The following is a 26,357-nucleotide window of genomic DNA, read 5'->3' on the forward strand; positions in this document are numbered from 1 at the left end:
CCACATAAGAATTTCTTTACTAATCCTTTGTATTCTCCACCTTAAATTTTCTCTCTGTGCCTCATACTTTGCTAAAGAATAATCAACAACTGATTCATAAGGCAGTGGTGTTAATTTAGGTAATGAAAAATATTTTCTTTAAATTAAATATTTAAATCTCTTGAGTGAAGATACCAACACCTTGTGTGAAATGACTGTAACATAGAGGAACCCAGAGTCTCTTTATGTAGAGGGCTCTGCAAGTGGCCGTTAAGTAGGGTGAACTGTAAATGGTATGTTGGACCTCATTAGATGGAGAAATGTGGTGACCATTTCAGCGTGCAGGAGAACATGTATATTTGAAATCAACGCTTTTCTTTTCCACTGTTCTGTTTATAGTTGCTAATGCTTATGGCTTCTTTTTACAGGTCTGAATGTGACCATCACATCTGACACAGAACTTAGAGCTAAGCAAGTGTTGTCAGTTAGTGAGAGAATTCCTAAATTGTGTTTCAATGTAACTTAATCACAGAATGGAAAAAAAGAAACAAAACTTGTGTCTCAGGAGGTCTTTTGGGTTGGTGGAGAACCCACTGCAATAATTTCAAGACAGAAAAATAGAATTGAAATTGCAGGGAAGACAATGCTTTCTCTGTGTGCACTCTGATTTTTTTTCTTTTTTTGAACATACCTGAAGCATTCTCATGAAGTTTTAACTTACAGGGTTGTTGTATGTTCTTGTAATTAAATGGTTCTGGATGGCTTTGATAGATAAGTATAGTGCTGAAGGCCAAGGTCTGTGACTGCAGTAAAAAGGTAGCATTTTAGTGTTTGTCTTCTGTATAAATGACATAAAGGGTTTTTCTGTTTTAACTTTCAGTCTTTCTTTTCAGCCCGTATTTTGGGGAAGAGTTTTACTTTGAAATTCCAAGAACATTCCAGTGGTTGTCCTTCTACATTTATGACAAAAGTGTTTTACAAAAAGACCTGCGTATAGGTAAGTTCTGGGATACCATCTACATCTTGCATAACATTTAAAGTTTGAAAAGCAGGATTTTGTTTCCTTGCTTCATTCAATTATACTAAAGTATGTTTATCTTTTAGGATAGTCTGACATTTTATAGTCTTATAATTATAGGCTCAATACATTTTAAAAATCCTATTTGTTTTTTCTCCACTTCTGTTTCATTGGAATATTTGAATAATAGTCACTACCTGTAGGCCTTTAAAGGATGAATTGTGGATTAATTCCACAATAATTGCAATTGTGGAATAATTCTTAAAGCTACTTATAGATAATTTTTTCCTCTGTCAGTGCAACCTGTAACTTAGTGACTTAGATGTTGCTGCAGAATGCTTTGTGTAGCTTAAGTGAAAAATTACAGGAGGTGAATTTATTTTTTCTACTGCATAATGGCTGTGCTGCAGCTGCTGTTTCGTTATAGTAGCTATAAAGCTCTAACAGTCTGCTGTGGAAGTAGGCTTCACATTACTTGAATTGAGGAAGGAAATAATTTGCACCCGGATGCCAGATAATTTGGTATAATAACAGCTTTCCAAACAGCAATCAGAAGAGCAAAAGGCATCTACCCTCAGTTTCCTATTTAAACATTCTTCAGCACCGTTACTGTTCTCTCAAATCTCTATTTTGTTATTTCCAGCCACGAGTGTGTTCCTGATTTTACCTAATTTTGTTATTAGTGATATCCAAGATAACACATCATAGTTAGCTTAATTTGACTTTATATAAACTATTTTTCTGATTACTTATGCTTCATGTTCCTTGTTTCCATAAGCTTTTCATAGAGTATCATGAGCTTAAAAGGCTAAAAGAGAGTTTAAACAAAATTTATTAAACATTTGTCCCATTCAGATGAAAGTGGTATTTATGCTTACCTATCCCTGTTCCCATTCCCCAGGAAAGGTGTCAATCAAAAAAGAAGATTTATGTAACTACACAGGAAAAGAGAATTGGTTTATGCTTCAACCTGTTGATTCTAATTCAGAGGTTCAGGTAACTATTAAATTGCACATTTACCTTTTTAAAATTAAATACAGATAAGTGCATGTAATGGTAGAAGTTTATGTTGAGCTGTGGTAGACAGAGATTAGCATCTGTCTTAATTCTTGTGAAACAGTTGTGTCTTTCAGCTTGCTTAGAGAATAATGCATATTCTGTATTTCTAAACTGGCTATATTGTTCCTCATGATACTTAAAACTGGCAGAAGACTTGAAGCAACTGTTTGGGAAATATCTTAAAGGTATTTTGATGTCTCAAATCTTTGATGCAAGAGGAGCTATGTACTTAGACAGGTGAATGATTTAGGAAACTACTGAATCTTTTTTTTTTAGTCAGTTTTGGTGTTACCTGAAATTGTTAAAGTTTTCAAAACTGGAGGTACTTGTGCTGTGCTCATTTACCTTATTTTGAAATACTTTATGCATTCAGCATCAAATAATTTGCACTTCAGATTTGTATTTTGTTCTCAGGTTCAGGCTCTTCTGACAAGATTGTTCTAGTAATATGTAAAAATGAGATGGCTCTAGAAGTTTTAGCAATCCTCTTTTTGGTTTGAGGAAGAAAACAGAAAAGTATTCTTGGGAGTCTCTTAGTCTTGATGCTGTGATTACCATTTTATTAGATTTTAATATTTTTTTCAGATTTGCCTGAGGGTAAAAGTCTTGGATTTGTCAATGTTTGTATTTTTCTAGTAACTTGGAAGTCCCTCTGGGTAGGGAGAATACTGTCTACTTTTACAGGAGGTGAATGCATACAGCATTCTCGAGGGGGCAGGGGGAACAACAAACCACATTATTTTCCAGGATTAATCACCTATGAGCTGTAAACTTAGCATGCAGCAGTTGGGTATATAGGAGGGCGTATGATTGCTTTAGATGAAGACAGATTTTTCAAAACATCTGAATACCACTTTCTGTTGTTTGTTGAAAATCAGTACTAATTCAGTTAGAATAGAATATAGTAGAACAGTTAAGCTGGAAGGGACCTACAGGTCATCTAGTCCAACTGCCAGTTGTCTTATTCTTCTTCCAATTCTTCCATCTAATCACTCTGAACATTCTAGAAGTCCTCTCCAAATATAAACTGAAATGCAGTTTCTGCTTTGACTTAAAAATTGTCATGCATGCTATGTTTTTTGAGTCATAAAACTGTACTGAATGAAAGATTACTTTTTGTCATAATACTATATGAGTAAGTATGAAAATTCAATTACAAAATTCCATTAATGGAATTTAGCAATTTCTTACATATCGGAAATAAAAAGTTTTTAATTTTCCATGGGTTTGTAGCTCACAGTGGAATGTAAGCTCTTACTGATACTAGGCTATGGCTGGGACATGTGTAAAGCGTTCTCCTGCATGACATTTCCATTAAAGGATGAACTTTGCTGCTGAGGTGTGTGCTCCTCATGTTAATCTTTCCTTGAGTTAGGGCATTTGTGTAAGTTTCTCCTCTGTCCTGCTTCCTTTTTCCATTAAATTTGTAAGAGCCAAGCTGAGACCAGTTCTATATTCTATTCTAACTGAATTAACTGCCAGATTTGTCTGAAATCTTGTTGGTTTGGATGTGCCATACTATAGTGAAATGTATTCCTAGGAGACTCCCAAGATTATTGGTGGGGACATGGCTGAAAATAGCAGGCTTTTACATAGTATATGTGCAGAAAAAGTTCACGGATGTTTATAAAGCTAGATAACAGTTTGGAGAAAAAAAAATGCTTTCAGATGTGCTCTTCTCCTTATGGCACCATACATGTAGTTGATGTTTTTTCCTCTAGTTCCCGCCATGTGAGTATTTTCCAGAATTTATGATGGGCACAAGGCACTAGGATTGCTTAGAAGTATTTTGTGTTCCTTGGCTATATGGAGGACATACTGCAGTTTGCTTGGTTGGGGTTTTTTTTTTTTTTTTCCCCTTAAAGAAAACCGTACTTCCTTTGTACCAGTAATCTGTTTTTCATGCAGGCTAACTTTGGTGTCATGAGCAGCCTGTATATCAGGTACATTAGTGGTGGAGATGCATATTGAGTATTGTGGTATACAGCTTGTAAATGTACAAAATCCATACCAAGTCATAAGTGCTTTTGCACTGGTTGTCATCTTCTTTACTAATAAGCATATCTTGAAGCACAGTATATGAGTGCTTATTGGCGTAAGTATTTAAAATATGTTTGCTAGCCCAGTTTCCCCTTAAGAGCTTTAGAAAACTAGAAAACTTCTATTTACTATAGATACTTGTAATATTTCATAATGTGGAAATGATCAAAATATCAAAACTTTGGGGAGGGGGAAAAAAAAGTTTTAAAATGCAGTAGCCATTCTAAAAAACAAAACTGTTTACCTAAATTGTTTTTGTAGTTCTGAAGTTCAGGTTGGTGATTTGGACATTCTGACTTTGACTCCATTGTTCCTACGTCAATCTTGGCCACATAATCAAGAGCTCCATCTTCCTTTAGTCAGTATCTGCAAACTGATTGTTAATCCATTTGTAACTCTAAAATGGTACCTACCTGCCTTTGAAAAACCCTGAGATCTACAGACAAAAATTGTGTTCACATAAAGTGAGCTGCTTATTTATTGTGTAAGAATGGCTGATTTATCTTTGGTTTGATCTGAAACCAATCTGTACAACCACGTCTAAAACCTGGTTGCGTATTATGTCAAAAGGTCTGATAGAGATCTTGAGATCAATCACTTTAGGAAATCATCACGCTGCTCTCAACAAACAAAACAGCAAAAATGTACCTGAAACTCTCCATCCATGTCAGGGAAATAATTAAAACCATGTTACTGTAGCCATTACGGTGTAGAACATCAGTGTAGAACACATGATTTGTGTTTACTTTTTTTTTTTTTTTTACAAAAGTAAAAGGAAGATGTTTAGGCCATTCACATTGTCTGCCTACTAACACTAGTTAAGTCAATTATTACAATAAATAACTACTAATGTTGTCCTTTCATTTTTTTTATTCAAAACCTTTGCCTTGTAAGGCTGTTGACATGCTCCTCAGTATCCTGTTTTTATCCAGTAAATCTATTTTTGTAATTGAGTTTCTCTGCTTGACAAATACTTTCTTAATGTACCTGTGTTCCAATGCATGTAGTAACAGTTTGCAAAACACTTGGCAAGCATCCCAAAATAGTTACGTTTAAAACTTCCTTATAAAAGAAACTTCATTTCTCCTCCCATGTGACGTACAGAGAGAGAAACACAGCCCTTGCCCCAGGGGATTTACAATAAAAACATTTCAGTTTTATGTCAAAACATAAGTGCTTTAGAAATGTGTGCAAGGTCGTCTAAGGGTTTTACCTCCATTTTACTGCTGTACAGCAAAACTATAGTTCAAATTGTAGCTTGCTTCCTTTGCCACACTTTAAAATGACCTTCCAGGTCCCTTCCCTAAGAATCAATTGTGGTCAGACCAGTGTCATCTGATGATCCATTTAGCAAATAGACAAATTCCAAGAATACTAAGGAGAATATGGGTTAGAGGAAAGACTGTGTCAGTGTCTGGTTATCTTAGATGTGAAAGCCAGCATGAATAGCCAGGCACTGAAGGGAATAGCAGTATTGTTCAGGCAGTAGAGGTCTGGAGCAAAGTTACAGTACCAAATCTTGGTCATCCCAAGAAAGTTGCACATCATGGTTTAGAGGTTTTGGAGCCTTTTATTGAGAGGGTAGAGTAGCCTGGCTCTTGCTGAGTTCTGAAGTTAATAGATGCTGTGCCATCGTTTATGGATTCTTTTTCTTAGTACATCCTACCATAGCAGAAAAAGGAGTAAGCCAGGTTTAGCAATTATTGCCACCTTTTCCTCTCCTTGTGCATACAGTTCCATGAGTACTTAATGAGATTAGTTGAAATCTACACTGGGATGCATAATAAATTTCCAAATGATCTTCAGTCTGGTGGGATGGACAGGATTTCACAGCTGGATATTAAATGTTACTGATTATGGCCACTGCATGCTATTCTATTTTTCTAAATACACCTAACTGCCTTCAGAGTACAAGATCATTTTAGAACTTGCTCCTGAAATGCTCGCTCATAAGTTCGCTGTTTGCTTGCTCAAGGGTTCATCCCATGCTTAGGACAAAAAGGCTGAGAGGGACTTCTGGTCTTGGTACTTCCTCATGCTGGAGGAAATATTGTGCGTGTTAGGTCTATGGAGGCTTGACCAATTCGTGTGCTGTCTGCAGTTGATGATAATACTTCTCTTTATCATTGTCTGTCCAAGTTCAAATGCATTCATTATAATCTATTTGTAGGATACATGCTTTAGAATACATATTTGCTTGAAGTGGGTATATTGGAATTACCTTAAATAGCTTCTAACTCTAAATTGTATTATTGTTCTAATTACTACTTCTAAAAGAAAGGCTTTTAAAACTTTTTGTGTTTCTCTTTTTTTCAGGGGAAAGTTCACCTTGAATTAAAACTGAATGAACTGATAACAGATAATGGATCTGTGTGCCAGCAACTAGTAGTACAGTAAGAAAATACATTAATCCTTGAATATTTAGTTGTTTGTTAGAACGTGGTATGATTTGTCTGTCTTAATACTGAATGTCTGCACATCCTGGTACCAATAACATTTTTCTTTTTATATGACTTTCTTTGGAGCCTACCTTGCTGAGGGAATGGGTGTATGTTTAAGGAACTCCTGCAGAAGTTTTTCACAGCTGCTCATCCCTGTTGCTCCCAAAGCACTCACTTCTATTAGGACTCAGCATGGCCATCCGGTATCAGTAGTTCAGCATCTTGTAATTCCAACTGAATTGGGTCTGGTGAGAAACCTAGAAATGCCCACTGCAGCTGACAGGCAGAACTTGCAGTACTGCTGTTACCGATGGAGTTGAGCTGCTGCTGGTGGTGTTGCGAACAGTGTGAAATGTCTTCATTCGACATGTACAATTTTCATTTTATGTTACGTGTACAATTTTAAAAATTCTCCATGTACTGGTCATTCTGTTTCTTCTTACTCATTATTTGTTATTAAGCAGTACATTTAGGGCTAGAAATTGGTAAGAAGCTAACGCAAGTATAGCTATACAAAATGTTTTGACACTCTCATAAAAAGTTTGTCTGTTCAGGGCACATTACAGGAAGATACCGGTCTTTCTAGAAACTAATCCTAGCCTTTATTTTGGAAGAAGGCTGACAGCCTTCTGTGTTACTTGCCTGTGGGAGACAAGTTTCCTTTCATTGAACAGACCAGTGGAAACCAATGACTTGCAGAAACTCAGTGAGATTGACAGCATTCTCTTGTGACTCTTCTTTGCGTTCTCAGCGTGAGTAAGGTTCATGGGAACAAGCCAGTCTTACTGATGGTTTTTATTTTTAAAGCTTCAGAAATAAAGGCTTTTCTGCACTTGTCTCCTAACAGGCTGTGAGATAGGCCATGTGAAGAAAAGGGTACAGACAAGGATTATAAAGACTAAGGGGAAATTAAAATTGAAAACTCAAAAGATAGTAAGATTCTTTAATTTTGCTTTCCAACATCGTTCATTAACTGACATATTTATTTAGCGAGTGAGGGTTTGGGGTTTTTTTGTTTGTTTTTAAAATCTTCTCTGAAAAAGCTATGAAAGTATGAAAGAAAGGGTTGTATTACAAAACTATTGAGGAAATGGTGTGTGGTCTTCCGTTTGTCTCAGTGACTTCATGGTCAGATCAGCTCAGGGGGGCAGGGGGAGACCATTATACTGTCAATTTTGCTAATGTAGTTTTCATTATGAAGTTTGAATTACTTTTTTTTCTGTCTTAATCAACTATCTAAACCAAGATGGGTAGTTTAATTGTAGCAAGACCTAGCAAAATAATCTCTTTGCTTTTCTATTACTTACTTGGTATAAAAAGTGAAGCTAGTTCTGTGAAACTGGTAATGCTTTAGTGGCTATTGTAGGCTGATAATTCAGGTGAGGTACGGGAATTTGCTGTACATCAATGTATATTTGTAACTTAAAGATAATTCTGAATGTGTTTCTACTTGTATAGTGGGTGGCAGTGTCGTTCATTGGGAGCAGAATTAGAACAGCTTTTCCCCCATGGACTGTTCACCACCAAAAGCTGGCTGGAGCTTTATGACTTTGTTTTATTCCCGACTTAACTTTCTGATAGATGTTAACTTTTTAAATTCAATTTTTTATATATCCATGCACTTTAGTCTAAGTTAAACATGTTTTAAAAATAAAAAAATTGGGTTTTTCATATGGTGAAGAAAAGTTGCTTAAGAAAGTTACTGTTGCAGATTGCAGTTTTGAATAGGAAGTGGGTTACTTGCTGTGCCCTCTCTTAGGATCTCTTTATGACACACATAAATGATTGAAAGGAAGTCAGGGTTCTCTGGTGGTTGCTGTACTCATCCACTCACTGACATGTGCAAGAGGATTGTGTGTTAAACACTGCAGTATTACATCAGTACTTTTGTCTACATCTGAGATTATGAAATGCACTAGAGTTCCTTAAACTAAAAATGTTTAGTAGTATTTTATCACACATGCTGATAGCCTTGAAATAATTTTCTGTATAAGTAGTACATAGATATATTTTTGGATGTACATGTGAGAGTATGAGAAATAAGAAATCTCTCACCAGATAGAGTATTATAGAAATGGATGTTGAGGGCATTTTTGAGACCCTTTTGATCTTAAAGCATGAGGAACTTTCAGGAAATACACGTGAGATTATTTAATAGAAAATGTCAACTCTTTTAAAGCCTGTTTATTTTGTAAGTTCCCAAGGATAATTAAGTCAGGGATGCACTTGTTGCTATGTCTTCTTAGTCACCAGGCCCTGAGAAATCATTGTATTAGTAACTCCTTTAACAAAGCTGAAAGTTATGAAGTAGCAGGGCTGCAATTGAGTAAAAAAAACCCAAAGAATGGGTATATATGTATATTTCTGTCCCTGCCTCTTCTTGATCTGTCCAAAACTAAAAAAGTATCAGCCAAAGGAGAAAAAAAAAAAAAGGGAAAAAACAGTTCTTAAAATACAGGCTATAATACTTGCCTTTGAGAGCCATGTTTTACTTCATGTCGAAATTAGTAGTCTCTTAATGTAGTCAGACAGGGAACCTTTTAAACTTTCACTGGTTCCACATTTTGTAGGATAGAGAATTCTAGACACTTATGCTGGCTTCTGTGCATAGGTAAGTCTCTAATGGATTTCCACCATATATTCCCTGACAGTCCAGAAATTCTACAAAGATGAAAAACAGTAGCTATAACTTCCACAACACAAGTTTAAAGATTGTGTTAAGTGCACAGACAACAGCAAGTAATTCAAGGGCTGTGATTCTGAGCATTACCTGGAGTCCCCCGTTACCTTGTTGTTTGTGGCTGAACCAAAGCGATAGGATTACACCTGATGTCCTGAGATGGATTCATATTATTTTGGTTCTGTAGGTATGGTTGTAGAACCCTTTTTTGCTGGTATTCTAGATGGGCTTTATGATGAAGATTGATTTAAAAACTGAAGGTGATTCCAGTAGGCAGTAGTTTTTAAATGTGGACAACAGAGAGCTGCTGATGATGTTAGTCTCTTACAGCTAATGTGGGAGGAAGGCAGGCATCACTTTTCATGCTGGTGTCTACAGTAAAGCCAACTTTTCCAAACAAGAAGTTGTTGGGAAAAGAGCGTGTGATTTTTAGAAAGATAAGTGTTGCTGCATATGATGATGGTCAGTTGTTGCATAATGCAACCAGGAATGGGCTTCCTCATGTTTCTTTCTTTTTGTCCTCTGTCCCTCTGCCTGCCCCCTTCTGTTTTTGTTTTTTGATTTAGATCTTCATTAAGGTTCTAATCCCCAACTTTATGTAAGGAAAGTAAGCTTGGAGAAGGATAAATATTAATATATTGCAAACTATGTTTATATTGGCGAAGCTGTGGGTAACAGTCACACCACCCCTCTCCCCTTTGTTAAAAACTGAAAGTTTCCTTCTCTTCCTCAAGTTGACAAAAAGTGGTCATGTACAAGATACATCACAACTGACTGATCTGGTCTTGCTTGATGCTGGGGGCCGGGGGGAAGAAATATTGGCCAATTTTCTTAAGGTGTAACTTTCTGAAGCCAGCTAGGGCTTTCAGGTTGTATAAGCACTGTAAAAACATCATATTGAAATGCAGTTTTCCCTGGAGAAAGTCAAACTAAGACTTGTAATTGCTTATCTTATATCAATGAAGCTCTTGCACTTTTTTTGAAATACAAGCTTAAAGTTAATCTTCCTTTGGTGAAGGGCTGTCTTGGAGACCACCGACAGTGGGCTAAGCCCTGATTTTTACATACAATTTTTGTATTAATTGGAAACTTGCTGTTAAATTTCATGCAGATACACCCACAGTCCGTTTCTGAATTAGAATTTTGTTTTGTCTCTGATTCTAGTTGTTTCCTTTTCAGATGTGTGAATGAGGAGGGGAAAAAGATAATGCAATAGATAAGCTGCTGACTCAGTGTGAGCACTTTTTTCAAAACCACAATGGCATGTATAGTAGCACATTTCAAAAATATATGCTTGCAGCTCTCCTTTCTGGGAGTCTGTTAAAACAAGTTTGCGTGACCATTGCTTGCATATTTGCAGCTGCTGAAACGGATGATAACTTGAATGGTTTCTTGCCAAATTAGGCTATTGGATGGTAGTAATTGCCTTCTCTGTGTTTGGCGTGATTTCAACTCTGAAAGAAAGTTTTATGTATTTACAATGTGAATACTTGAAAGCCCAGAAATGGCTTATTACAGTTAGATTTTGTCTTTTTTTGCACTTACTTTTCTAAATAAATTACACACTATACTATCCAGTTTGTTACTGTTCTGTTTTATCTGCTTGCAGGAAGTCACTCTAAGGGAACACAACAATTTTTATGAAGTGTACAAATCCTAATGGCTGCAGTTATTTAGCTTCTACACTTGGAGGACTTCAGTTGTGATTTGAATGGTGGAGGTAGAGTCCCTCAGCCACTGAGGGGATTTATTGTGGGCTGTCTTTTTAAGGATTTATTTCCACCTTATGAGCTGAATATATGCCAGTTGTATCTGAAAGGCTCATATTTCCTGTATGAAACTCCTCTTGCAGAACAAACTACTGAGATGTGAAGCAAGAATTAATGTAAACTGAAGATCTCTTACACTGTACCGTAACTGATCAGTAGTTTGAGAAAAGAACAAAAGTCCTTTTGTTAGCTATTGCCTAGACTTTACATAAAGATGTAGTAGTTCAAAATATAAAATAAAAGGGTTTTAAGTTCCTGTCTACTTCTTCAAACTATGCATATTTATACCTTTTGAATGAAAATTGCTTGTGCCAGCCTAGATAGATGAAACCATTTGTCAAAGCTGAAATGTTTACCATCTGGTGGAAATAAATTTATTATGGTTGTCAGAATAGGAATGTATATTTAGTGTTACTTTCTTTTTTGACTGGTGAAAGTGTTTGGGGTGTGTTTTTGTTGTTTATTTGGTGGAGGCTTTTTGTTTTTTCCTGATGTAGAAGGTTGTGGTTCTAGCACTTGGCCTGATTCTTTGGGGAAAGGCAGTATTCCTGTGAGATTTGCTAGCTGGTAAATTGTTGAGGTTGCACTTTTGCATTTCTGTTGTCTACTCTAATTGAGCCACTTCAAACATCTTCAACAATTTTTAAACATTTTACCAGAGGCTGTTTGTTTAGTAGCTTAAAACTATCTACAATAATTCAGTCTTGTGTATTCAGTCCCTAGGGAGTAACAATCCAGTTTGATAGTGCTGAGTTGATTTAATGGTTTCCTACCCTTAATGGCTACTTGCCTTGCACTGTCTTTGGAGCTTGTGAGAATTCAGGTCACCAAACAGACTGAAAACTGGCTCAAAACCTAAATAGCTTTCTGTAAGGTTAGTAAACAGAATCACCATGGGTGACAGATGCTAGGCAGGAGTGTAAGAGGAGGAGGAGGATCCACCATTTTGGTGCAGTTTAGTTGACTTTGTGCTGTCAGATAATATATCTAAAGCAGACTCCAGGCAGTAACTGGAGTGTTAAGGGATTGTTATGACTGGCTAGCGTGGAGTGAGAGATGGAAGGGGAGGGGGTGAGATAAATTTGAAACACATTCTTGAGCCTGATGGGTCTGAAAAGGAAGGATTTGGGAATATTAGGAGTTGATGGTTGGGGGACTGGGGTATTGTTTGTTTTTAGAGATGTTGTAACAGGGTAGGCTGTCTAAGCTAGGCAGACCTTACTTGCTGGCAACAGAACTGGGACTTGGGCAGATGAGAAGGGAATTCTAGAACTGCCTACACAGGGAGACTGACTGGATTGAGCATGAAATCAGTCTGAAGTGACAGATCTGTATGATGAATCCGGAGATTCTAGTTCTGCTGCAAGGCTGTGTAGTTGTCAGTAAAATGTTTTTCAACTTGCGGGAAATCACAAACAAGCCTTCCTTTAGTTTGTGTGTGGTGCAGTCAAACTGTAAGAAGACAGGGGAGGCTGGAACAAGCTGTTTCTGTAACCAAAAGTAGGGCATTGTGATCAGTTTTTCTTGATATGATAATGCATGTTTTCCCACAGGATCATTATGTCAAGTATGCAGGTCATTCATACAGTGATCAGGGAAGGAGTTAGAAACTTTGTACATAGGGAAAGAAACTGCTTTCTGTAGGACTTATATATGTTTGCTGGAGAAATCCAGGAGCTTGGTGAACATGACACAGGCTGTAGGAAGAGAAATTGTGGTTTTCTTGTGAAAATAATTGATTTCTATCCAGATAAGTTGGACTTGATCCATCTGCTATGAATTTCCTATGAGATTCGAGTTGCAGTTAACTTACAGGTACACTCAGCACTCGCACCTGAAACTGAAAATCCCTGGGAGCTACAGAGACAGAATGTTTAGTGCTACAAAATGTCTGATCGTCTGAAAGAACCAAGTCCTATCTGCCTCAAATCAGATACCCCAAATGACTGAAAAGTCTAGACAGTTTAATTTTGTCACCACTCTTCTATGTTGTGTGTGTTGGAGGAAGAATCATTTAATGCTTATGAAACAACAAATGGTGGGTTTGAAATCACTATAGGGTTTATTGTGATTCAAAAATTATTGAAATGCTGAAGGCCACGTGCTTGAAAACTGGAAGAAAAATAAATGATTGTGCAGTGGTTCAGCACTAAATGTTCTCTGAACTGACTAAGACAAAGGGACTTTTTTTGGGGAAAATACCATCTGGTTTATAATGATGCATACTCTAAAGAGTCTGGAGTTTTGAGGCAGCTCAGGACTGTTAGTGTCTGTTGTTTCCCCACTTGTGTTTGAGTTTGCAATTCTTGTTCTTCTTTTAACACTGTTTTTCTGCAGTACAGAAAGCATTTTCTTAACAACAGCGTGTAGCTACTGTTGCTGCTATGTAACTTTAACTTGATATGCACAACTTACTGTTCCACATTATAGTATTAGAACATGTACTTGATTGTTTATATGAACTTAGAGCAGAAAAGTCTATTTTCTCCTTAAGTTACGTAGGTTTTGGATTTTATTCAAACTGCCTAATTAAGGCAACCAAAACTTACTTGCATTAATTTAGTTAAATACCTGCAATACATTATTTAAAAATAGATAATATTAAAAAGAGAAAGCAGGAGTGTAACACTCGGATCTCGTTTGTTTCTTACTTGTTTATGAAATTTTGTAATCTGCTGAATGTTTCTGGACTTAATAAATACTACAATGTGCATGGCTACATTAGAGCATCATTTAGATAGAAAGTCTGGTTTCTGCTGTAAATTTACAAACTGTTTTGCTTTACTTCTGTTATTCCAACTGGTTTTAGTTAATACTCATATGTGGGCAGCATCTGAAGGTTAGTCAGCTTGCAGACCCAGGTCTGTTTCCAGTAGTGTTGTTGCTGTGGTGATTCAAAAAGATTGCAAGCCTTCAGAAAAAAGTCCAGAAAATGTCTCTGTCCCCATGAGCATTACTTTCTAACCATCCCATCCCTTTTGCATCAGGAGTGGTAAACAGTGTGCATATGTACCTGTTAAACACCAGCTTACAACTTACTGTACGAATTATGGAAGAAAACAGTGTTTTGAAAAGGGCTGTTTAACCCTGGTCATGTACTATTGTGAAAAGAGTCTGAAAATGAACTTTAAACACTATTTCAAAGGTAAACTGATTTTCTCTTTTTGGATGAATAGTATGAATGGAACCTAGACATGCTAGGACTACATGCTAATGGTTTTGGATGCTTAATTTTAAATAGCATTTCAGGATACGACTTTGCATTTCTCAGCTTACTCAATTCAGAATGTAGTTTAGCCGAAACAAAATATTTAAATGCATTTTAATGCCTTCCATATGTAGTCGCTGACATGTGGATGAGGCCAAATAGCTTTCTGTGGGCCTTGAGAAATCAAATTTAGAAGTTAATGAAGTTTGCAGTTTCCACTAACATAGCAGTTCATTTTAGTTAAGATTTTGCAATGCATGTGTGATATTGCAATGTCCTTTATTGGAGCAATTCTGAGAATTTTGTTCTCATGGAATCCCCTGACTCTACACTTGAGTATTACCATCCAGAGATCTGTAGTTACCATCTACTTCATGTACATACATTACATTAGATCAATGTATATATCATTGTGTAATACAGAAGGACTTAAGAAAATCTTTTAAAAAAGAAAAGGTTGTTTGGGTTTGTGTGTTTGTTTTTTTTTTTTTTTAAGACAAAGACATTGACTCACTGATCTACTGATTGCCTTTTCGTTTTAGCATAAAGGAGTGCCATGGGTTGCCTCTTATAAATGGACAGAATTGTGACCCTTATGCAACAGTCTCTCTTGTGGGGCCTTCCAGGTAACATTTTAGTATAAAATTAATGAATCTTAAATGCTGTGATCTCAAACTGGGAAAGAAAGTCATAAGTTATAAGCAAAATCTTTAAAATACAGAAAAATCTTGAAATGTTTTCTGCATACATCACATCTTCCATTGTTACTGTACTCTCCCCTTCCCTACCATACCTTCAAGATTGGGAAGGTGTTTGGTCTGTCTCAATGGCCTGCACTAGCTAAGAACCACTTGTCACTCAGTTCTGTCTGTCTTCTCAGGTTTTATACTGGCCTCTTGATATCTGCACTGTACTTCCTATTAATTTTTTGTCAAATTCCTGCATGGAACGATATAGTCAATTGCTCATCCACCTTCCTCTATTCCCCGTTTTTCATAATGCATGAGTTTCTTGGCAGCAAATGTTTAGCAATTGGGAGGAAGCAAGAGAGTGGAGGTTCTGGTGAGACCTCTCTAATGCCAGCACCTTCAGGATGCTACATCCAAAGTCCCCAGAGTTCAACAGTGTCCTTTTTTGGGATCGATAATCCTGGACCAGTAATCCTGAGTAACTGTTGGGGTTTATAATGTAAGAAAAATCCCATATCCCACATATGCATTATCAGGAAGTCCTTGCCCAATAACATCTAAAGTAGGCTAGGTTTCTGCTGTTTCTTTTTTGCAACATCAAACCTAAGTCCATCTACTTTCCCCAGTACTTGAAGAATTGCCACTGTGAGCATAGTACCAGAATATCTTCTCTCAAACTTGTGTGTTTTAAAGACTTTGAGAGGATTGTCACCAAGTAAGCTCTGAGTGAATGGGGCGTTTTTTCCCTCCTTGGTAATACACAATCACATTTTTTTAGGTTTGGGTTGGGGGTTTTTGGTGGGTGTTTTTTTGTTGTGGTTTGGTTGGTTGGGTTTTTTTTTTTTAAGAGGGCTAGGGAGATTCAAGCATTATACCTAGGAAGCGTGGTGTTGATTGCCAAAGAAGGTAAATCAACATATATTTCCTGTTTGAGCCCTGTGATACAGATGGAACTGGGTGAATGTCGGTCCCACACAATATTTGCCCTGTTGGTACGGGAATATATGTGCAAATCTGACAGAAGTTCCTGGTTAACGTTTTCCAATCTCATGCATGTGTGACTCATGTACTGTGACTGGAATATTTACATGGCCAGTGCCTGAAAACAGTTAGTTGATGTCTACGGCAATTTTTCTTCCACATTTTATATTTGTTTTGTTTAGAAAGCATTTTCTATACTATCGTAGAACTTTACTAACTAAATAAGACTCTATTATTTTATAAAATGTGGAAAATAAAAAAAAAATATATAAAACATAAGGGAGTGGGGAGCAATTGTTTTGTCCGACCCTATGCTGTTTAGCATAGAGTATTAGCAGTGATTCTTTCCAAAGAAAACATTCAGTGGCTTGGTGTAAGCCTCTGTGTAAAGAAGTAGTGGGTATTTCTCCAACAAGAGGGTGGGAAAAGCAGAAACTGTCAGTTGAACAAGATGAGGAGAACTGTGCTCATAACCTGCAAGCAGTGGTAAAGAAATTGTCTGCAGACTTAAGTTTGAAATGCTTTAGAAATTGTTGATATTTTTTACTTGATACGTGTAAGTTCTACTCGTTTGTGAAATGAAATAGAAGCTTTGGGCTGGACAGATGCACAATTAACTAGGTATGGCACTTGAAAATTTAGCTTTTCAAACTATATTGTGAAAATGAACTCATTTTGTTTTAAGATTTTCTTCATTGATCAAAGTGATCTCTAAAATAAAAAATGTTTTAACTTAAATGCATGGGTCCTTCTTGACAATAGAATGTCTTTATAATTGTGTGTTTAAGTTGTCTATGGTAAAAATTTTACCACATTGGAACAGGAATGACCAAAAGAAGACCAAAGTAAAGAAGAAAACAAGCAATCCGCAGTTTAATGAAACATTTTATTTTGAGGTAACTTTTTGTGTGGTATTCTGCCTGCTTATCTGTTTTATGCAACCCTTCAACTGTTCTTAAGCTAGCTGCATAACAGTACGTAATGCAGAAAGTTCTCTCCAAGTAAATTGGAGCTTTTACTAGCCTCTCAAATATAAGGGAATGACATACTTAAATTTCTGGGGCCTGCCAGACAATAGCGTTCCCCTTCAATTGCTGTGTGAAAAATGACTTTCTCACAAGCACGTGTGTGAAGGTAATTTGTGCTTTGAATCACTTCATATAGCATCTGTTGCCATCAGGAGTTCTGGGAGAACTTTAACCTATCCTGTGGAATTCAATTTAAATATTTTCAAGAACATTGAGCTAAGAAAACCCCATAACTTACTACTTTAATAAAACAATGTAGCAATTATACCCATTAAAGGCTAATATTCCTGTTTTCTTTAAAAAAGTTAACTTTTCTGATATTTAGGATTTCATTTCAATTCTACGTGAGCTACCTTACAATAACCACATTATGAGTTTGATTTTTGATCTGATTTGTCTCTGTATTAAAAATACATTTGCATGTCAGTATACTATACTGTTCAGCTGAGAGTTGGAAGTAGCTCAACTATTACACATGCCTCAAATGTACTATATTTGACTGTGTTTATATAGATAGTGGCCCTCCTGTGGGACCTCAGTGAGAAATTGTTCCATACTTACGTATAGAGTATCTACATATGGCATGTGTTTCTGTTGAGCTGCTCAAGATAACTGAATGTAATCTTTTAAGAAGTAAGATACTAGGATAAAAATGTGATCCAAACCAGTCTGATAACTTTGAGGGATTCCACCATGAACCCTTCTTGACCCATTTTTCACATGCCTTTCTGTCAACAGGCAGGTTGGTGAACTGAACTTTTTCCTTTATTAAAAGGAACAGTAACTATTTACCAATGTTAAAGATGCAGGATTTTCACTTGTTTTTGACATCCATAATACAGCAGTAAAAACTGTGTGAACAGGAGGAATTTACTTGCAGGTAACCAGGTCCAGCAGTTACACCAAAAAGTCCCAGTTTCAGGTGGAAGAAGAAGATATTGAGAAACTAGAAGTCAGGTAAGTTATGTAGATTAGAAAGTGATTTATTTTATCTTTAATAAATCATAATATTTTCTCATCAAGACAATAAAGAAAGGTTTTATTTTAGTGTTACTCCAGATAATTACTCGTTAGACTTGTAGAAAAGATGTAGAAAAGATCCTTCTGAGATAAAAGATTACTGAAGATTAGTTTTTTTGTTTTTAACTGAATAGTGGTAGAGTGTATCTAGCAGCCTAAACCTGTTTCCTGTGCCTGTGAGTAAAGAGGCACGAGGACCTTCTATCAATAGGTATTAGTCTGGGCAGATTATTGATACTAGAACTTGGACTGAAGGATAACAGCATACCTGATGCTAGTCCGTGTTTTCAGCTGTAGTTGGCTGTTTTAGTAAAAACAGAGGGAAAAGCCTCTTTTATGAGATTCTTACGGTTTTGCATTGCTGCTTAGAAGAACATTTGTGTTGCATCTTTTCCTTGCAAATGCAAAGAATACTTCAAGGTATATTCCCCTTTTCTGCTCCTTTACCCTTAGAGCAGGTCTGTCTGTGCTATGTAGTTGGAATAGTTGAAGTTGTAGTTAGAACATGGTGCTCGTGCACACACATGCGCCAAATCTGCTGAATGACAAAAAGTCTTCAAGGCTAGCATATGTTTCCTAACAGGCATCAGAAGAAGAATTTAGTAGTTAGCTTTTATAGCCATTATAGAACTAACTTGGTATGTGCCTTTTTAACTATTAGCTTCATGAATACCTTAATTAGAATTGTGTATTTCATTATAGATGCAAATATATTTAGAAAAATAGTCATGCCCCAACAAATCTAGTATTAATTGTTTTTATTCTTCTTAACAACTGCTGTCTGTCAGAAATGTCAGAGAGGTAAGAAGTAATAGAAAAAACCCAAGGTGCATGTCTGGAGTCTGTGATTCCTTTTGAGGTTGTAAGCATATGAGCTGCTGTTTGGAAAAGAAGCGCATGTGTTGGTGTGGCATTGCAGTGTGCCAAATCTTAGCAATTAGATAGGGGTACGTAAATATCTTAGTTTGAAAAGGTCACTTGAATTACCTGAGAAGAAATGTGCACAGTTTTGGGGGTGGAGACTGCTCAATACATATATGTTGCCAATATCACTTTTTTTTACTGATGCAAGGTCTGCGAGTCTAACTCTCACTGTTTGTTTCTTTATCTGTTCTTTATGGGTTAATAAGCCACTCGTTTGATTCTTCTTGATTTAATTAGAATGGAGTGTTCTAACATTTCCTGCCTGCATGCATGTGGATTAGTGCTGTAAGGCAGTTACTGTTAACTGAAGTTTTTTATTTCTCTCTGGGAGAAAAAAAAATAAAGCAATGTTCTTATTTTCAGGGTTGACCTATGGAATAATGGAAATTTGGTGCAAGATGTCTTTCTAGGAGAAATTAAAGTTCCTGTGAAGGTGTTAAGAAATGATTCTTTTCAAGCATGGTGAGAAATGGTGGCTCAGAAGTGAATTTGCTTTTATCTTGCAGATCTTGCCTTGCAGAGGAGATGTTTTATTCTAACTATCCATTAAAATAATGTCTTCCTGTTCTAGTCTAGGTAAAATGTCTTTCTAGAGAGTTTCCCTGCTCAATGAATTGACCTTGCCAGAGGTCAATTCGCTCTTCTCTTCCCTCAGTCTGCCCACTCCCACAGAATAGTTCATGCCGTTCAGGGGAAAGCGCAGAGAGTGGGAAAGGGAAGACTGAGCGTTAACTATCTCTACTGTCCCAAATGCTTAGCAGCAGGAAGTGATGACTGCAATGGATTTTTAATACTATTACTAATTTACAGTAAATGTTTTTGAATACAGCTGAAGTACAGCAAATGAAACCAACTCACTAGTACTAAATATTGGGAAAATAAGCCTAGGAGTCATGCTGTCAAGTTCTTCTGTGTACAGGTTCTTCTTGTAAATCTGTTTTACTTTATATTAGCATGCCTTCATGGGCAATGCATCTGATTATTAAAACATGTCTGATTGCCTGATTGTAGAAATACGAATATAAACAATTGTAAAAGAATATTTGAAGATATGATTTCAGTTTGTCAGGCTGAATGTTGAAGCTATACTGCGACACTACTCAAAAGCTGTTAAAATTTTGGTAGGGCTGCGCCTCCTGTTGGAATACAGTTGAACTACAGCAAAAGCCAATGAAGAATTGCTTAATGTCTTTTGTAATGAGAGTAGGAAAAAAGCATGATTTTTTTCCCTTTAATCTTGCTTGTGTCTCAAGAATGTAGCCTCTTAATATTATGTACTTTTACTGGTTTCAGACTAGATCATTTACATTCTTGGCACTAGCTGTTCTATCTGCAATGTCCAACAACTTAAATACCATAGATGTAAAATGAGAAGGTTCAACATCATTTCTAACTATTCCTGCTATCCTAGTTGAACTACAAGAAATATATCCTATTTCACTGTTTGGAAAGATATGAGAAAATAAAGACATGTCTCATTATGTGCTAAAGGTGCATCAAATGCTGTTTGTTTTTTTTTTTTCTTTTGTGTCTCAAGCTTCTTTTATGTGAATTTTGTTGCCAGTTTTCAGACTCAGTTTTTGAAATAATTAAAAGTGATACTTTGCTTTATTGTAAATTAGTCAAATTGATGAAATGTGAGTCTAGTATTTTACAATTGCCCTGTTGCTTTCAGGTACTTACTTCAACCAAGAGAAAATGGAAACAAGACTTCAAAAACTGATGATTTGGGATCACTTAGATTAAATATTTGTTATACGGAAGACTGTGTACTTCCATCTGAATACTATGCTTCTCTAAGAAACTTGCTGCTAAAATCATCAGATGTTCAGGTACTTTTATTGAAAATTTATTTTAAAATGAAAATGTAAAATTAATTATGCAGTCCTATACGAGGCAGTGTGAATTATGCATATTTAGAGAATTTTTTTGTTCTTTTACATGAATTACATCTGTTATAACCAGATGAGCAGCTTGTAGAGCATTTACTTCCGCTCCAAATACCAAGATTTTCTTCTTATTTTAGAAGAACGAGCAAAGACAGTGAAATAATGTGTGCTGTGTGACTGGAAGAGATAAATACTTTCTTCTCGTTGGTTGCTCTTTTCAACATTGTCTTTTGGCTCCCTGGATTTAGCAGGTTTCCGGAGCATTATTTGCACTGAAGGGGCAGATAATCACCTTTACCAAAAATGGTCTGCTTGAGAATTTATTTCTAATTCCACTTCTTCTGAACTGCTTCTGTGTTCCCCAGTATGTTAATCAGCATGACTGGATTTCTCACGTGGACGTGGTGACAAAGAGGGAAGTGTGGTACATGGTTAATATAGCATTGAGACAGGAATCAAATTATAGTAACTAGGCTTTATATTCCTAGGTCTCTTACAGTGAAGTACTGGCGGAAGGGGAGAAAGGTAAAGAGGAAGCAGGTTGTGACTAGCATTTTTGCTAGCCTTTATTCAAATTCTACTTAACTGGAATTCAGGAAGAGCTGCGTATGTAACTAGCAGCAGTCAGCAGTTGTCTTTTTTACTTAAATAAAATAACTTGATCAGTTTTTTATTGAAATTCCCAACTGTAGGATGGCGACAGACACTTTAGAAGTGAGAACTGTATTTTGAAGTGCTCTGATTATACCTCTAAAAGTCTCATAAAGATGTATGACACTATCGTAAAGCAATTGGTTACTGCCTCTTACTTGGATTTGTGACAAAGCCATACCCTAACCCTTTAGGGAGAATGAGAAGAGTGAACAGATGCTGAATTTCATTCTTAAATGTCAATTATAGAGCAGATAATACCAGTTTTCAATTAAGTATTTCTATAGAATGGAAACTTTTAATTGCCATGTTATACAGCAAATACTGACACTTTCTTTTAAGAAGCTATGTCTATAGTCTTGTTAGATTTGATCTGTACTTTGCCAAATACATGAAGAACATTTAACTGCTTCACTCGTGATTTCATATTCTGCTTTCTCACAGCCGATTTCTGCATCCGCTGCCTATATACTGAGTGAAGTTTGTCGAGACAAATATGATGCTGTTCTGCCTCTTGTACGATTATTGCTACACCACCATAAGCTAGTTCCATTTGTTGCTGCAGTGGCAGAACTAGACCTGAAGGACACCCAGTATGTATTTCATGTTTAGTGATGTCATGCCTTTTTAAATTACTCTTAAGAGTTTCAAAGGGCTTCATGGTACAACATTGATAAGTAAGCGTGTCACATTTCTTTCTCTCATTATGTAAAACTGACTAAATGAATTCTTCTTCTAATACTAGTTTATAAAAACATTCCTTAAAATCATATTGAAGCTGAGAGTCAGAGTTAATGATTGTGTGCTGTTTGGTAAATTTTCTCATTCTAGAAAGGCTGAAGAAAACATGAAAGCTAGCAGCCTAGAGTTGTGTCTAAGAGCACATAGTTTCTATTTTAAGATGTCATAATTTGGCCACTTGTCAAATTTTACTGGGCCTTAGATTGGTATTTAACATTTTTAAAAATGCTGAGAATCTTATCCTGTTTCCTTTAGTATGTGACTTAAGTGAGGGATACTCGTTTTCTGCAAAGATGTCTTGTAAGTACATGCCTTGTAAGGTGTGTATGCATACATATGCCATACATACACATACATTACATGCCTCCTGCATGCCTTGAAAGCAGCAAGCACAGGAGTTTTTCCAAGTAGCGATGTATGACCTGTAAATTTGCAGCTCTATGGTTAGGAGAGAAGTGAAGTAGACCTGAGTAGTGGCCACTGAGGTTCCGAGTCACGTTCTGTGGAGATGTGGAAGGGATTTTGTCACCACAGGATGGTTCATTTCAAAACTGACTTCTTCCAGACTTAAAGTGAGACAATTTAACGGTGTAGAAGAAGGTGATTCTTGGAAAATAATTGTCTAAACTGCTTTTTAGTACACACAATTTCCATTATAATTGAACTGTAACAAAGGTTAAACTAAATCTCTACAGTTAGACAGATTTACTTTGCACAGCTGGCTCTCAGTTTTCTTCAACAGCTGTAATGAATAAAAGCATAAGCCTAGATTAAATATGTTTTGGTTAAAGTGTCTGAGTCTGTCAGTGTAGCGTAGCAGTATGCTATTTATTGTAGCTCTGAGATTTTTTTCACCAGGACTACTGGAGGAAGAATTGTATATTGGTGAGGTACAAGTCTTCATTATTTTGGAATTTTCTACAATTGTTCTTTCTCGCATTTGGCACTAGATTATAACTTCCTTTGCCTAACGTTTCTTAAGCTTTTCCTTGCGGTTTTATTTACTGTTCTTGGTTTTGGCAATACCTGTAATAATATTCTTGTTTATTCTCGTTCTGTTCCTCAGTACCATTGCAAGCTGGGTGTCTAGGTTCTGGAATTCCTGACTGAAATATAAGCGGGGTGGGGGGCAGTTTTAAAAAAATTAATTATGTAATGTCAAGATAGAATATTAATTGGATTTTGTAACTGAGCTGCTTATTTTTTCTTGTTCATTAAAAATCAGTTCTTTTCTTACAGAGAAGCAAACACAATCTTCAGAGGCAACTCGTTAGCAACTCGGTGTGTAGATGAAATGATGAAAATAGTGGGGAAGCACTACCTAAAGGTTACTTTGAAATCTGTTATTGATGAGGTAGGTTATCCTACTGAAACTGTTTTCAGGACTCTTAGCCCCCTGGGGTATCCTGTCTCTTTGATAGGCATTCTTCTTGGAGCTCCCTGTGTGGTAGTAATCATTCAGTTGGGGAAATTCTGGCGGAAAGTTAAATTGAGCAATAAATGGTCAAATTTAATGGGAGGAGCTGCTTTTTGTTCCTTGTGTTCCATATGCTTGAAAATAAACAATGACAGTTGCTCCAGCCTCTAACACACTGCAGAATTTACCTACATGATGCTTTGTAACTGATACATGTAAAAAGGCACACAATAAGCGAGAATGATTCTTGCGTGCTGTTATGGTTCGTTAGAACCTGTTTAGAGTTTTACTGCTAAATCTAGGACAGAATCTGGTTCTAAGTAGGTCCATTTTCCATGCTTTAAATTGAACTCGTACAGTTTTGTTTGTTTGTTTCAGATATGTGAGTCTCCTAAACCCTGTGAAATAGATCCCATCAAATTAAGAGAAGGTGATAATGTAGAAATTAATATGGTAAGTTTCCTAATCTCTCTTTCTGAATTAAAACTTTCTCAAAATCTGATAGAAAAACACTTTTAAAAGCAGATCTCTGTAATGGAAAATGAGTAACTTACCGTAGCAATATAATTCTCTGATTCCAGAGTAAAAAAAAAAGGAAAAGTTGTGTTTACTTACTCCTCTTTATGGAAAGAGCAAAGGAAGAGTCCAACAGAAAATGGGATGGGGAGGAGAAACTAAAGAGGATTACAGTCTTCCTTACCAATTTTTTGGGTGTTGTGATTCCTCATGTTCTGTACTTAGCATCTAGATGAAGAAGTAGCTAATTAGGACTACTTTATCACTTTTCATTGAAGTTTTGCATGCCACTTGCCTTTTACATTTAAGGCAATAGTAGCTGCAACAAGGTAAATTAACATTCACCATGTATGCATGGGAAGTGCTCCTGCTTTGTAACATGTTGTTGTCAAATTACAAAAATGGGTTTTGATAGATAGTTGTATATTGCCAGCCACTGCGCATATAATTTAATGCAAATGAATATCGTTAAACTATCTTTTAACACTAGTAATCCCATATAAATATTATGAGGCTTTAAAAATACACACTGTAATAAAATACATAATTGAATAGTTCGGCAGTGTTTTGAAAAAAGCAATTGTAGTGTTATGTTTGTGTTCAGGAAAAAAACATAGAAATGCAAATGTTAATGGTCTGAAGAAAATACCCTTTTTTTCATAATTGCAGGAAAATCTACGCTATTATGTAGACAAAGTATTCCGTGAAATTGTACGGTCAAGTATAAGTTGTCCTACCTTAATGTGTGATGTTTTTTATTCTTTGAGGCATCTGGCTGCAAAAAGATTTCCAAGTAAGTGTTCTCTAAAAACTTTTGGAAATGGTGTTCAGAGTGAAATACTTAACTTCTGCAGTTTACCTTACGGGAATTGTTAAAATTCTTGCCTTGTTCCAAGCTGAACTTCTAACCTTGACAATCAAGCATTTGTTTGTCAGTCTGCAAGTTATAGTAAAGTCTTGTGGTCAAACAGCAAGAATTTTGTATTTTCTGATACAAAAATGTAACGAGCAGAAACACAGCAAGACAGCTGCAAAAAAGAAGTCACCAACAAAAGTGTGAGATACTAGAAGAAAAGCACAAGTAATACAGGAAGTGATTTAGTTGAAAGATATGTGAAATTTGGAAGAACTGATCTCTCTATTGCTTCTAAAGAAGAGAGATGTAAATACCGAATTTATTTTCAAGTTTACATCTTAACTACATGAACTGCAACTACATTAACTATCACTAGCACATCTGTAACTTAAATGTCCAGCTTTACTACTTAGGGGTAGTTTTGGGGAGGGTGGGTAACGTAAAATACTTAATGCGTCTGTAATGTGAACAATATTAGAACAGTTTTATTCTTTCTGAATGGTTTTAATATAGGAATAATGTGGTAGGTCTGAAATATTCTTATACTTCAGTCACTTAAAATCTGAAATCAATAATAAGCTACAAAGGAAGAATATACTTCTCATAATCTGGAGCCTTTCTCTGATTCATGTTTGTGACTGGAACTGACGCCATAAATTCCTCTAGTTGTGAGAGTCCTTTCAGAATAGCTAACTTCCCAGGCAGGTGAGATTGACGTGATCATTGGAGTAAGAATGTGATCTCACTATATTTCCCAGTATAAAGGTGTAAATATACCCAGAATATTAAATGAGAAAACCCGCATTTACAGCATCAAAATTATGTAACACCATGGTTTTATGATGCAACTTAGAATTGGAGTTAAAGTTGTTTCTGCATGGTGACTGCATTCGTTGTGCAGCGTTTATGTAGAGTTGATCAATGATGAGCTTTGCAAGTGAATGAACCCAATAGCCCTAGTGTTTAAAGGCAACTGCTAACTGCTTTAGCTTTTGGTTCAACATGCATACAGCCGTACCTAATCAACACTGTGTATATAAATGTTTGCAATAATTTCATTGTTCCTAGTAGTAGAGCTGATGAGCCCGTTTTATGAGAACAGAACTTCTTTTCAGAGAAATAAACCCTCCGTTATAAGTAGAACATTTCTTACCATGATCACCTTTCTCATTTCATGCGCTTCATTGATTTTTCTATTCTCTTTTAAAACGTCTCCTCTGATGTTATCTTCTTAAGGATTTTTATGTTGACTGTCTTCATTATTTCCTATTAAGTTTAGTGCATGTTACATTTCATGGTTTTTCTCTGCAGATGACCCTCATGTACAGTATTCTGCAGTGAGCAGCTTTGTGTTTCTTCGTTTCTTTGCTGTAGCCGTAGTCTCACCTCATACTTTTCATTTACGACCTCACCATCCAGTAAGTTTTGTGAAGCTTTGTTCTGTTTTATTC

The 26,357-nt window shown here is 36.2% G+C and overlaps 1 protein-coding gene across 1 annotated transcript in view; it reads left to right on the forward strand.

Moving 5' to 3' along the window:
- RASA2 (RAS p21 protein activator 2) overlaps positions 1-26,357 on the forward strand; it is a gene marked incomplete at both ends in the record, with an annotated part of 43,798 nt that overhangs the window by 9,843 nt on the left and 7,598 nt on the right. Inside the window, 13 exons of the mRNA XM_082003671.1 lie at positions 873-976; positions 1,899-1,993; positions 6,413-6,489; positions 14,737-14,820; positions 16,688-16,760; positions 17,773-17,849; positions 19,200-19,298; positions 20,512-20,668; positions 21,821-21,969; positions 23,357-23,471; positions 23,913-23,987; positions 24,720-24,843; positions 26,218-26,324. Of these exons, the coding sequence (XP_081859797.1) occupies positions 873-976; positions 1,899-1,993; positions 6,413-6,489; positions 14,737-14,820; positions 16,688-16,760; positions 17,773-17,849; positions 19,200-19,298; positions 20,512-20,668; positions 21,821-21,969; positions 23,357-23,471; positions 23,913-23,987; positions 24,720-24,843; positions 26,218-26,324 (1,336 nt within the window). The remainder of the gene's footprint in view (positions 1-872; positions 977-1,898; positions 1,994-6,412; positions 6,490-14,736; positions 14,821-16,687; positions 16,761-17,772; positions 17,850-19,199; positions 19,299-20,511; positions 20,669-21,820; positions 21,970-23,356; positions 23,472-23,912; positions 23,988-24,719; positions 24,844-26,217; positions 26,325-26,357) is intronic.

This window comes from Phaethon aethereus (genome assembly GCF_964289735.1).
Source record: "Phaethon aethereus genome assembly, chromosome: 9".
Lineage (NCBI taxonomy): Eukaryota > Metazoa > Chordata > Aves > Phaethontiformes > Phaethontidae > Phaethon > Phaethon aethereus.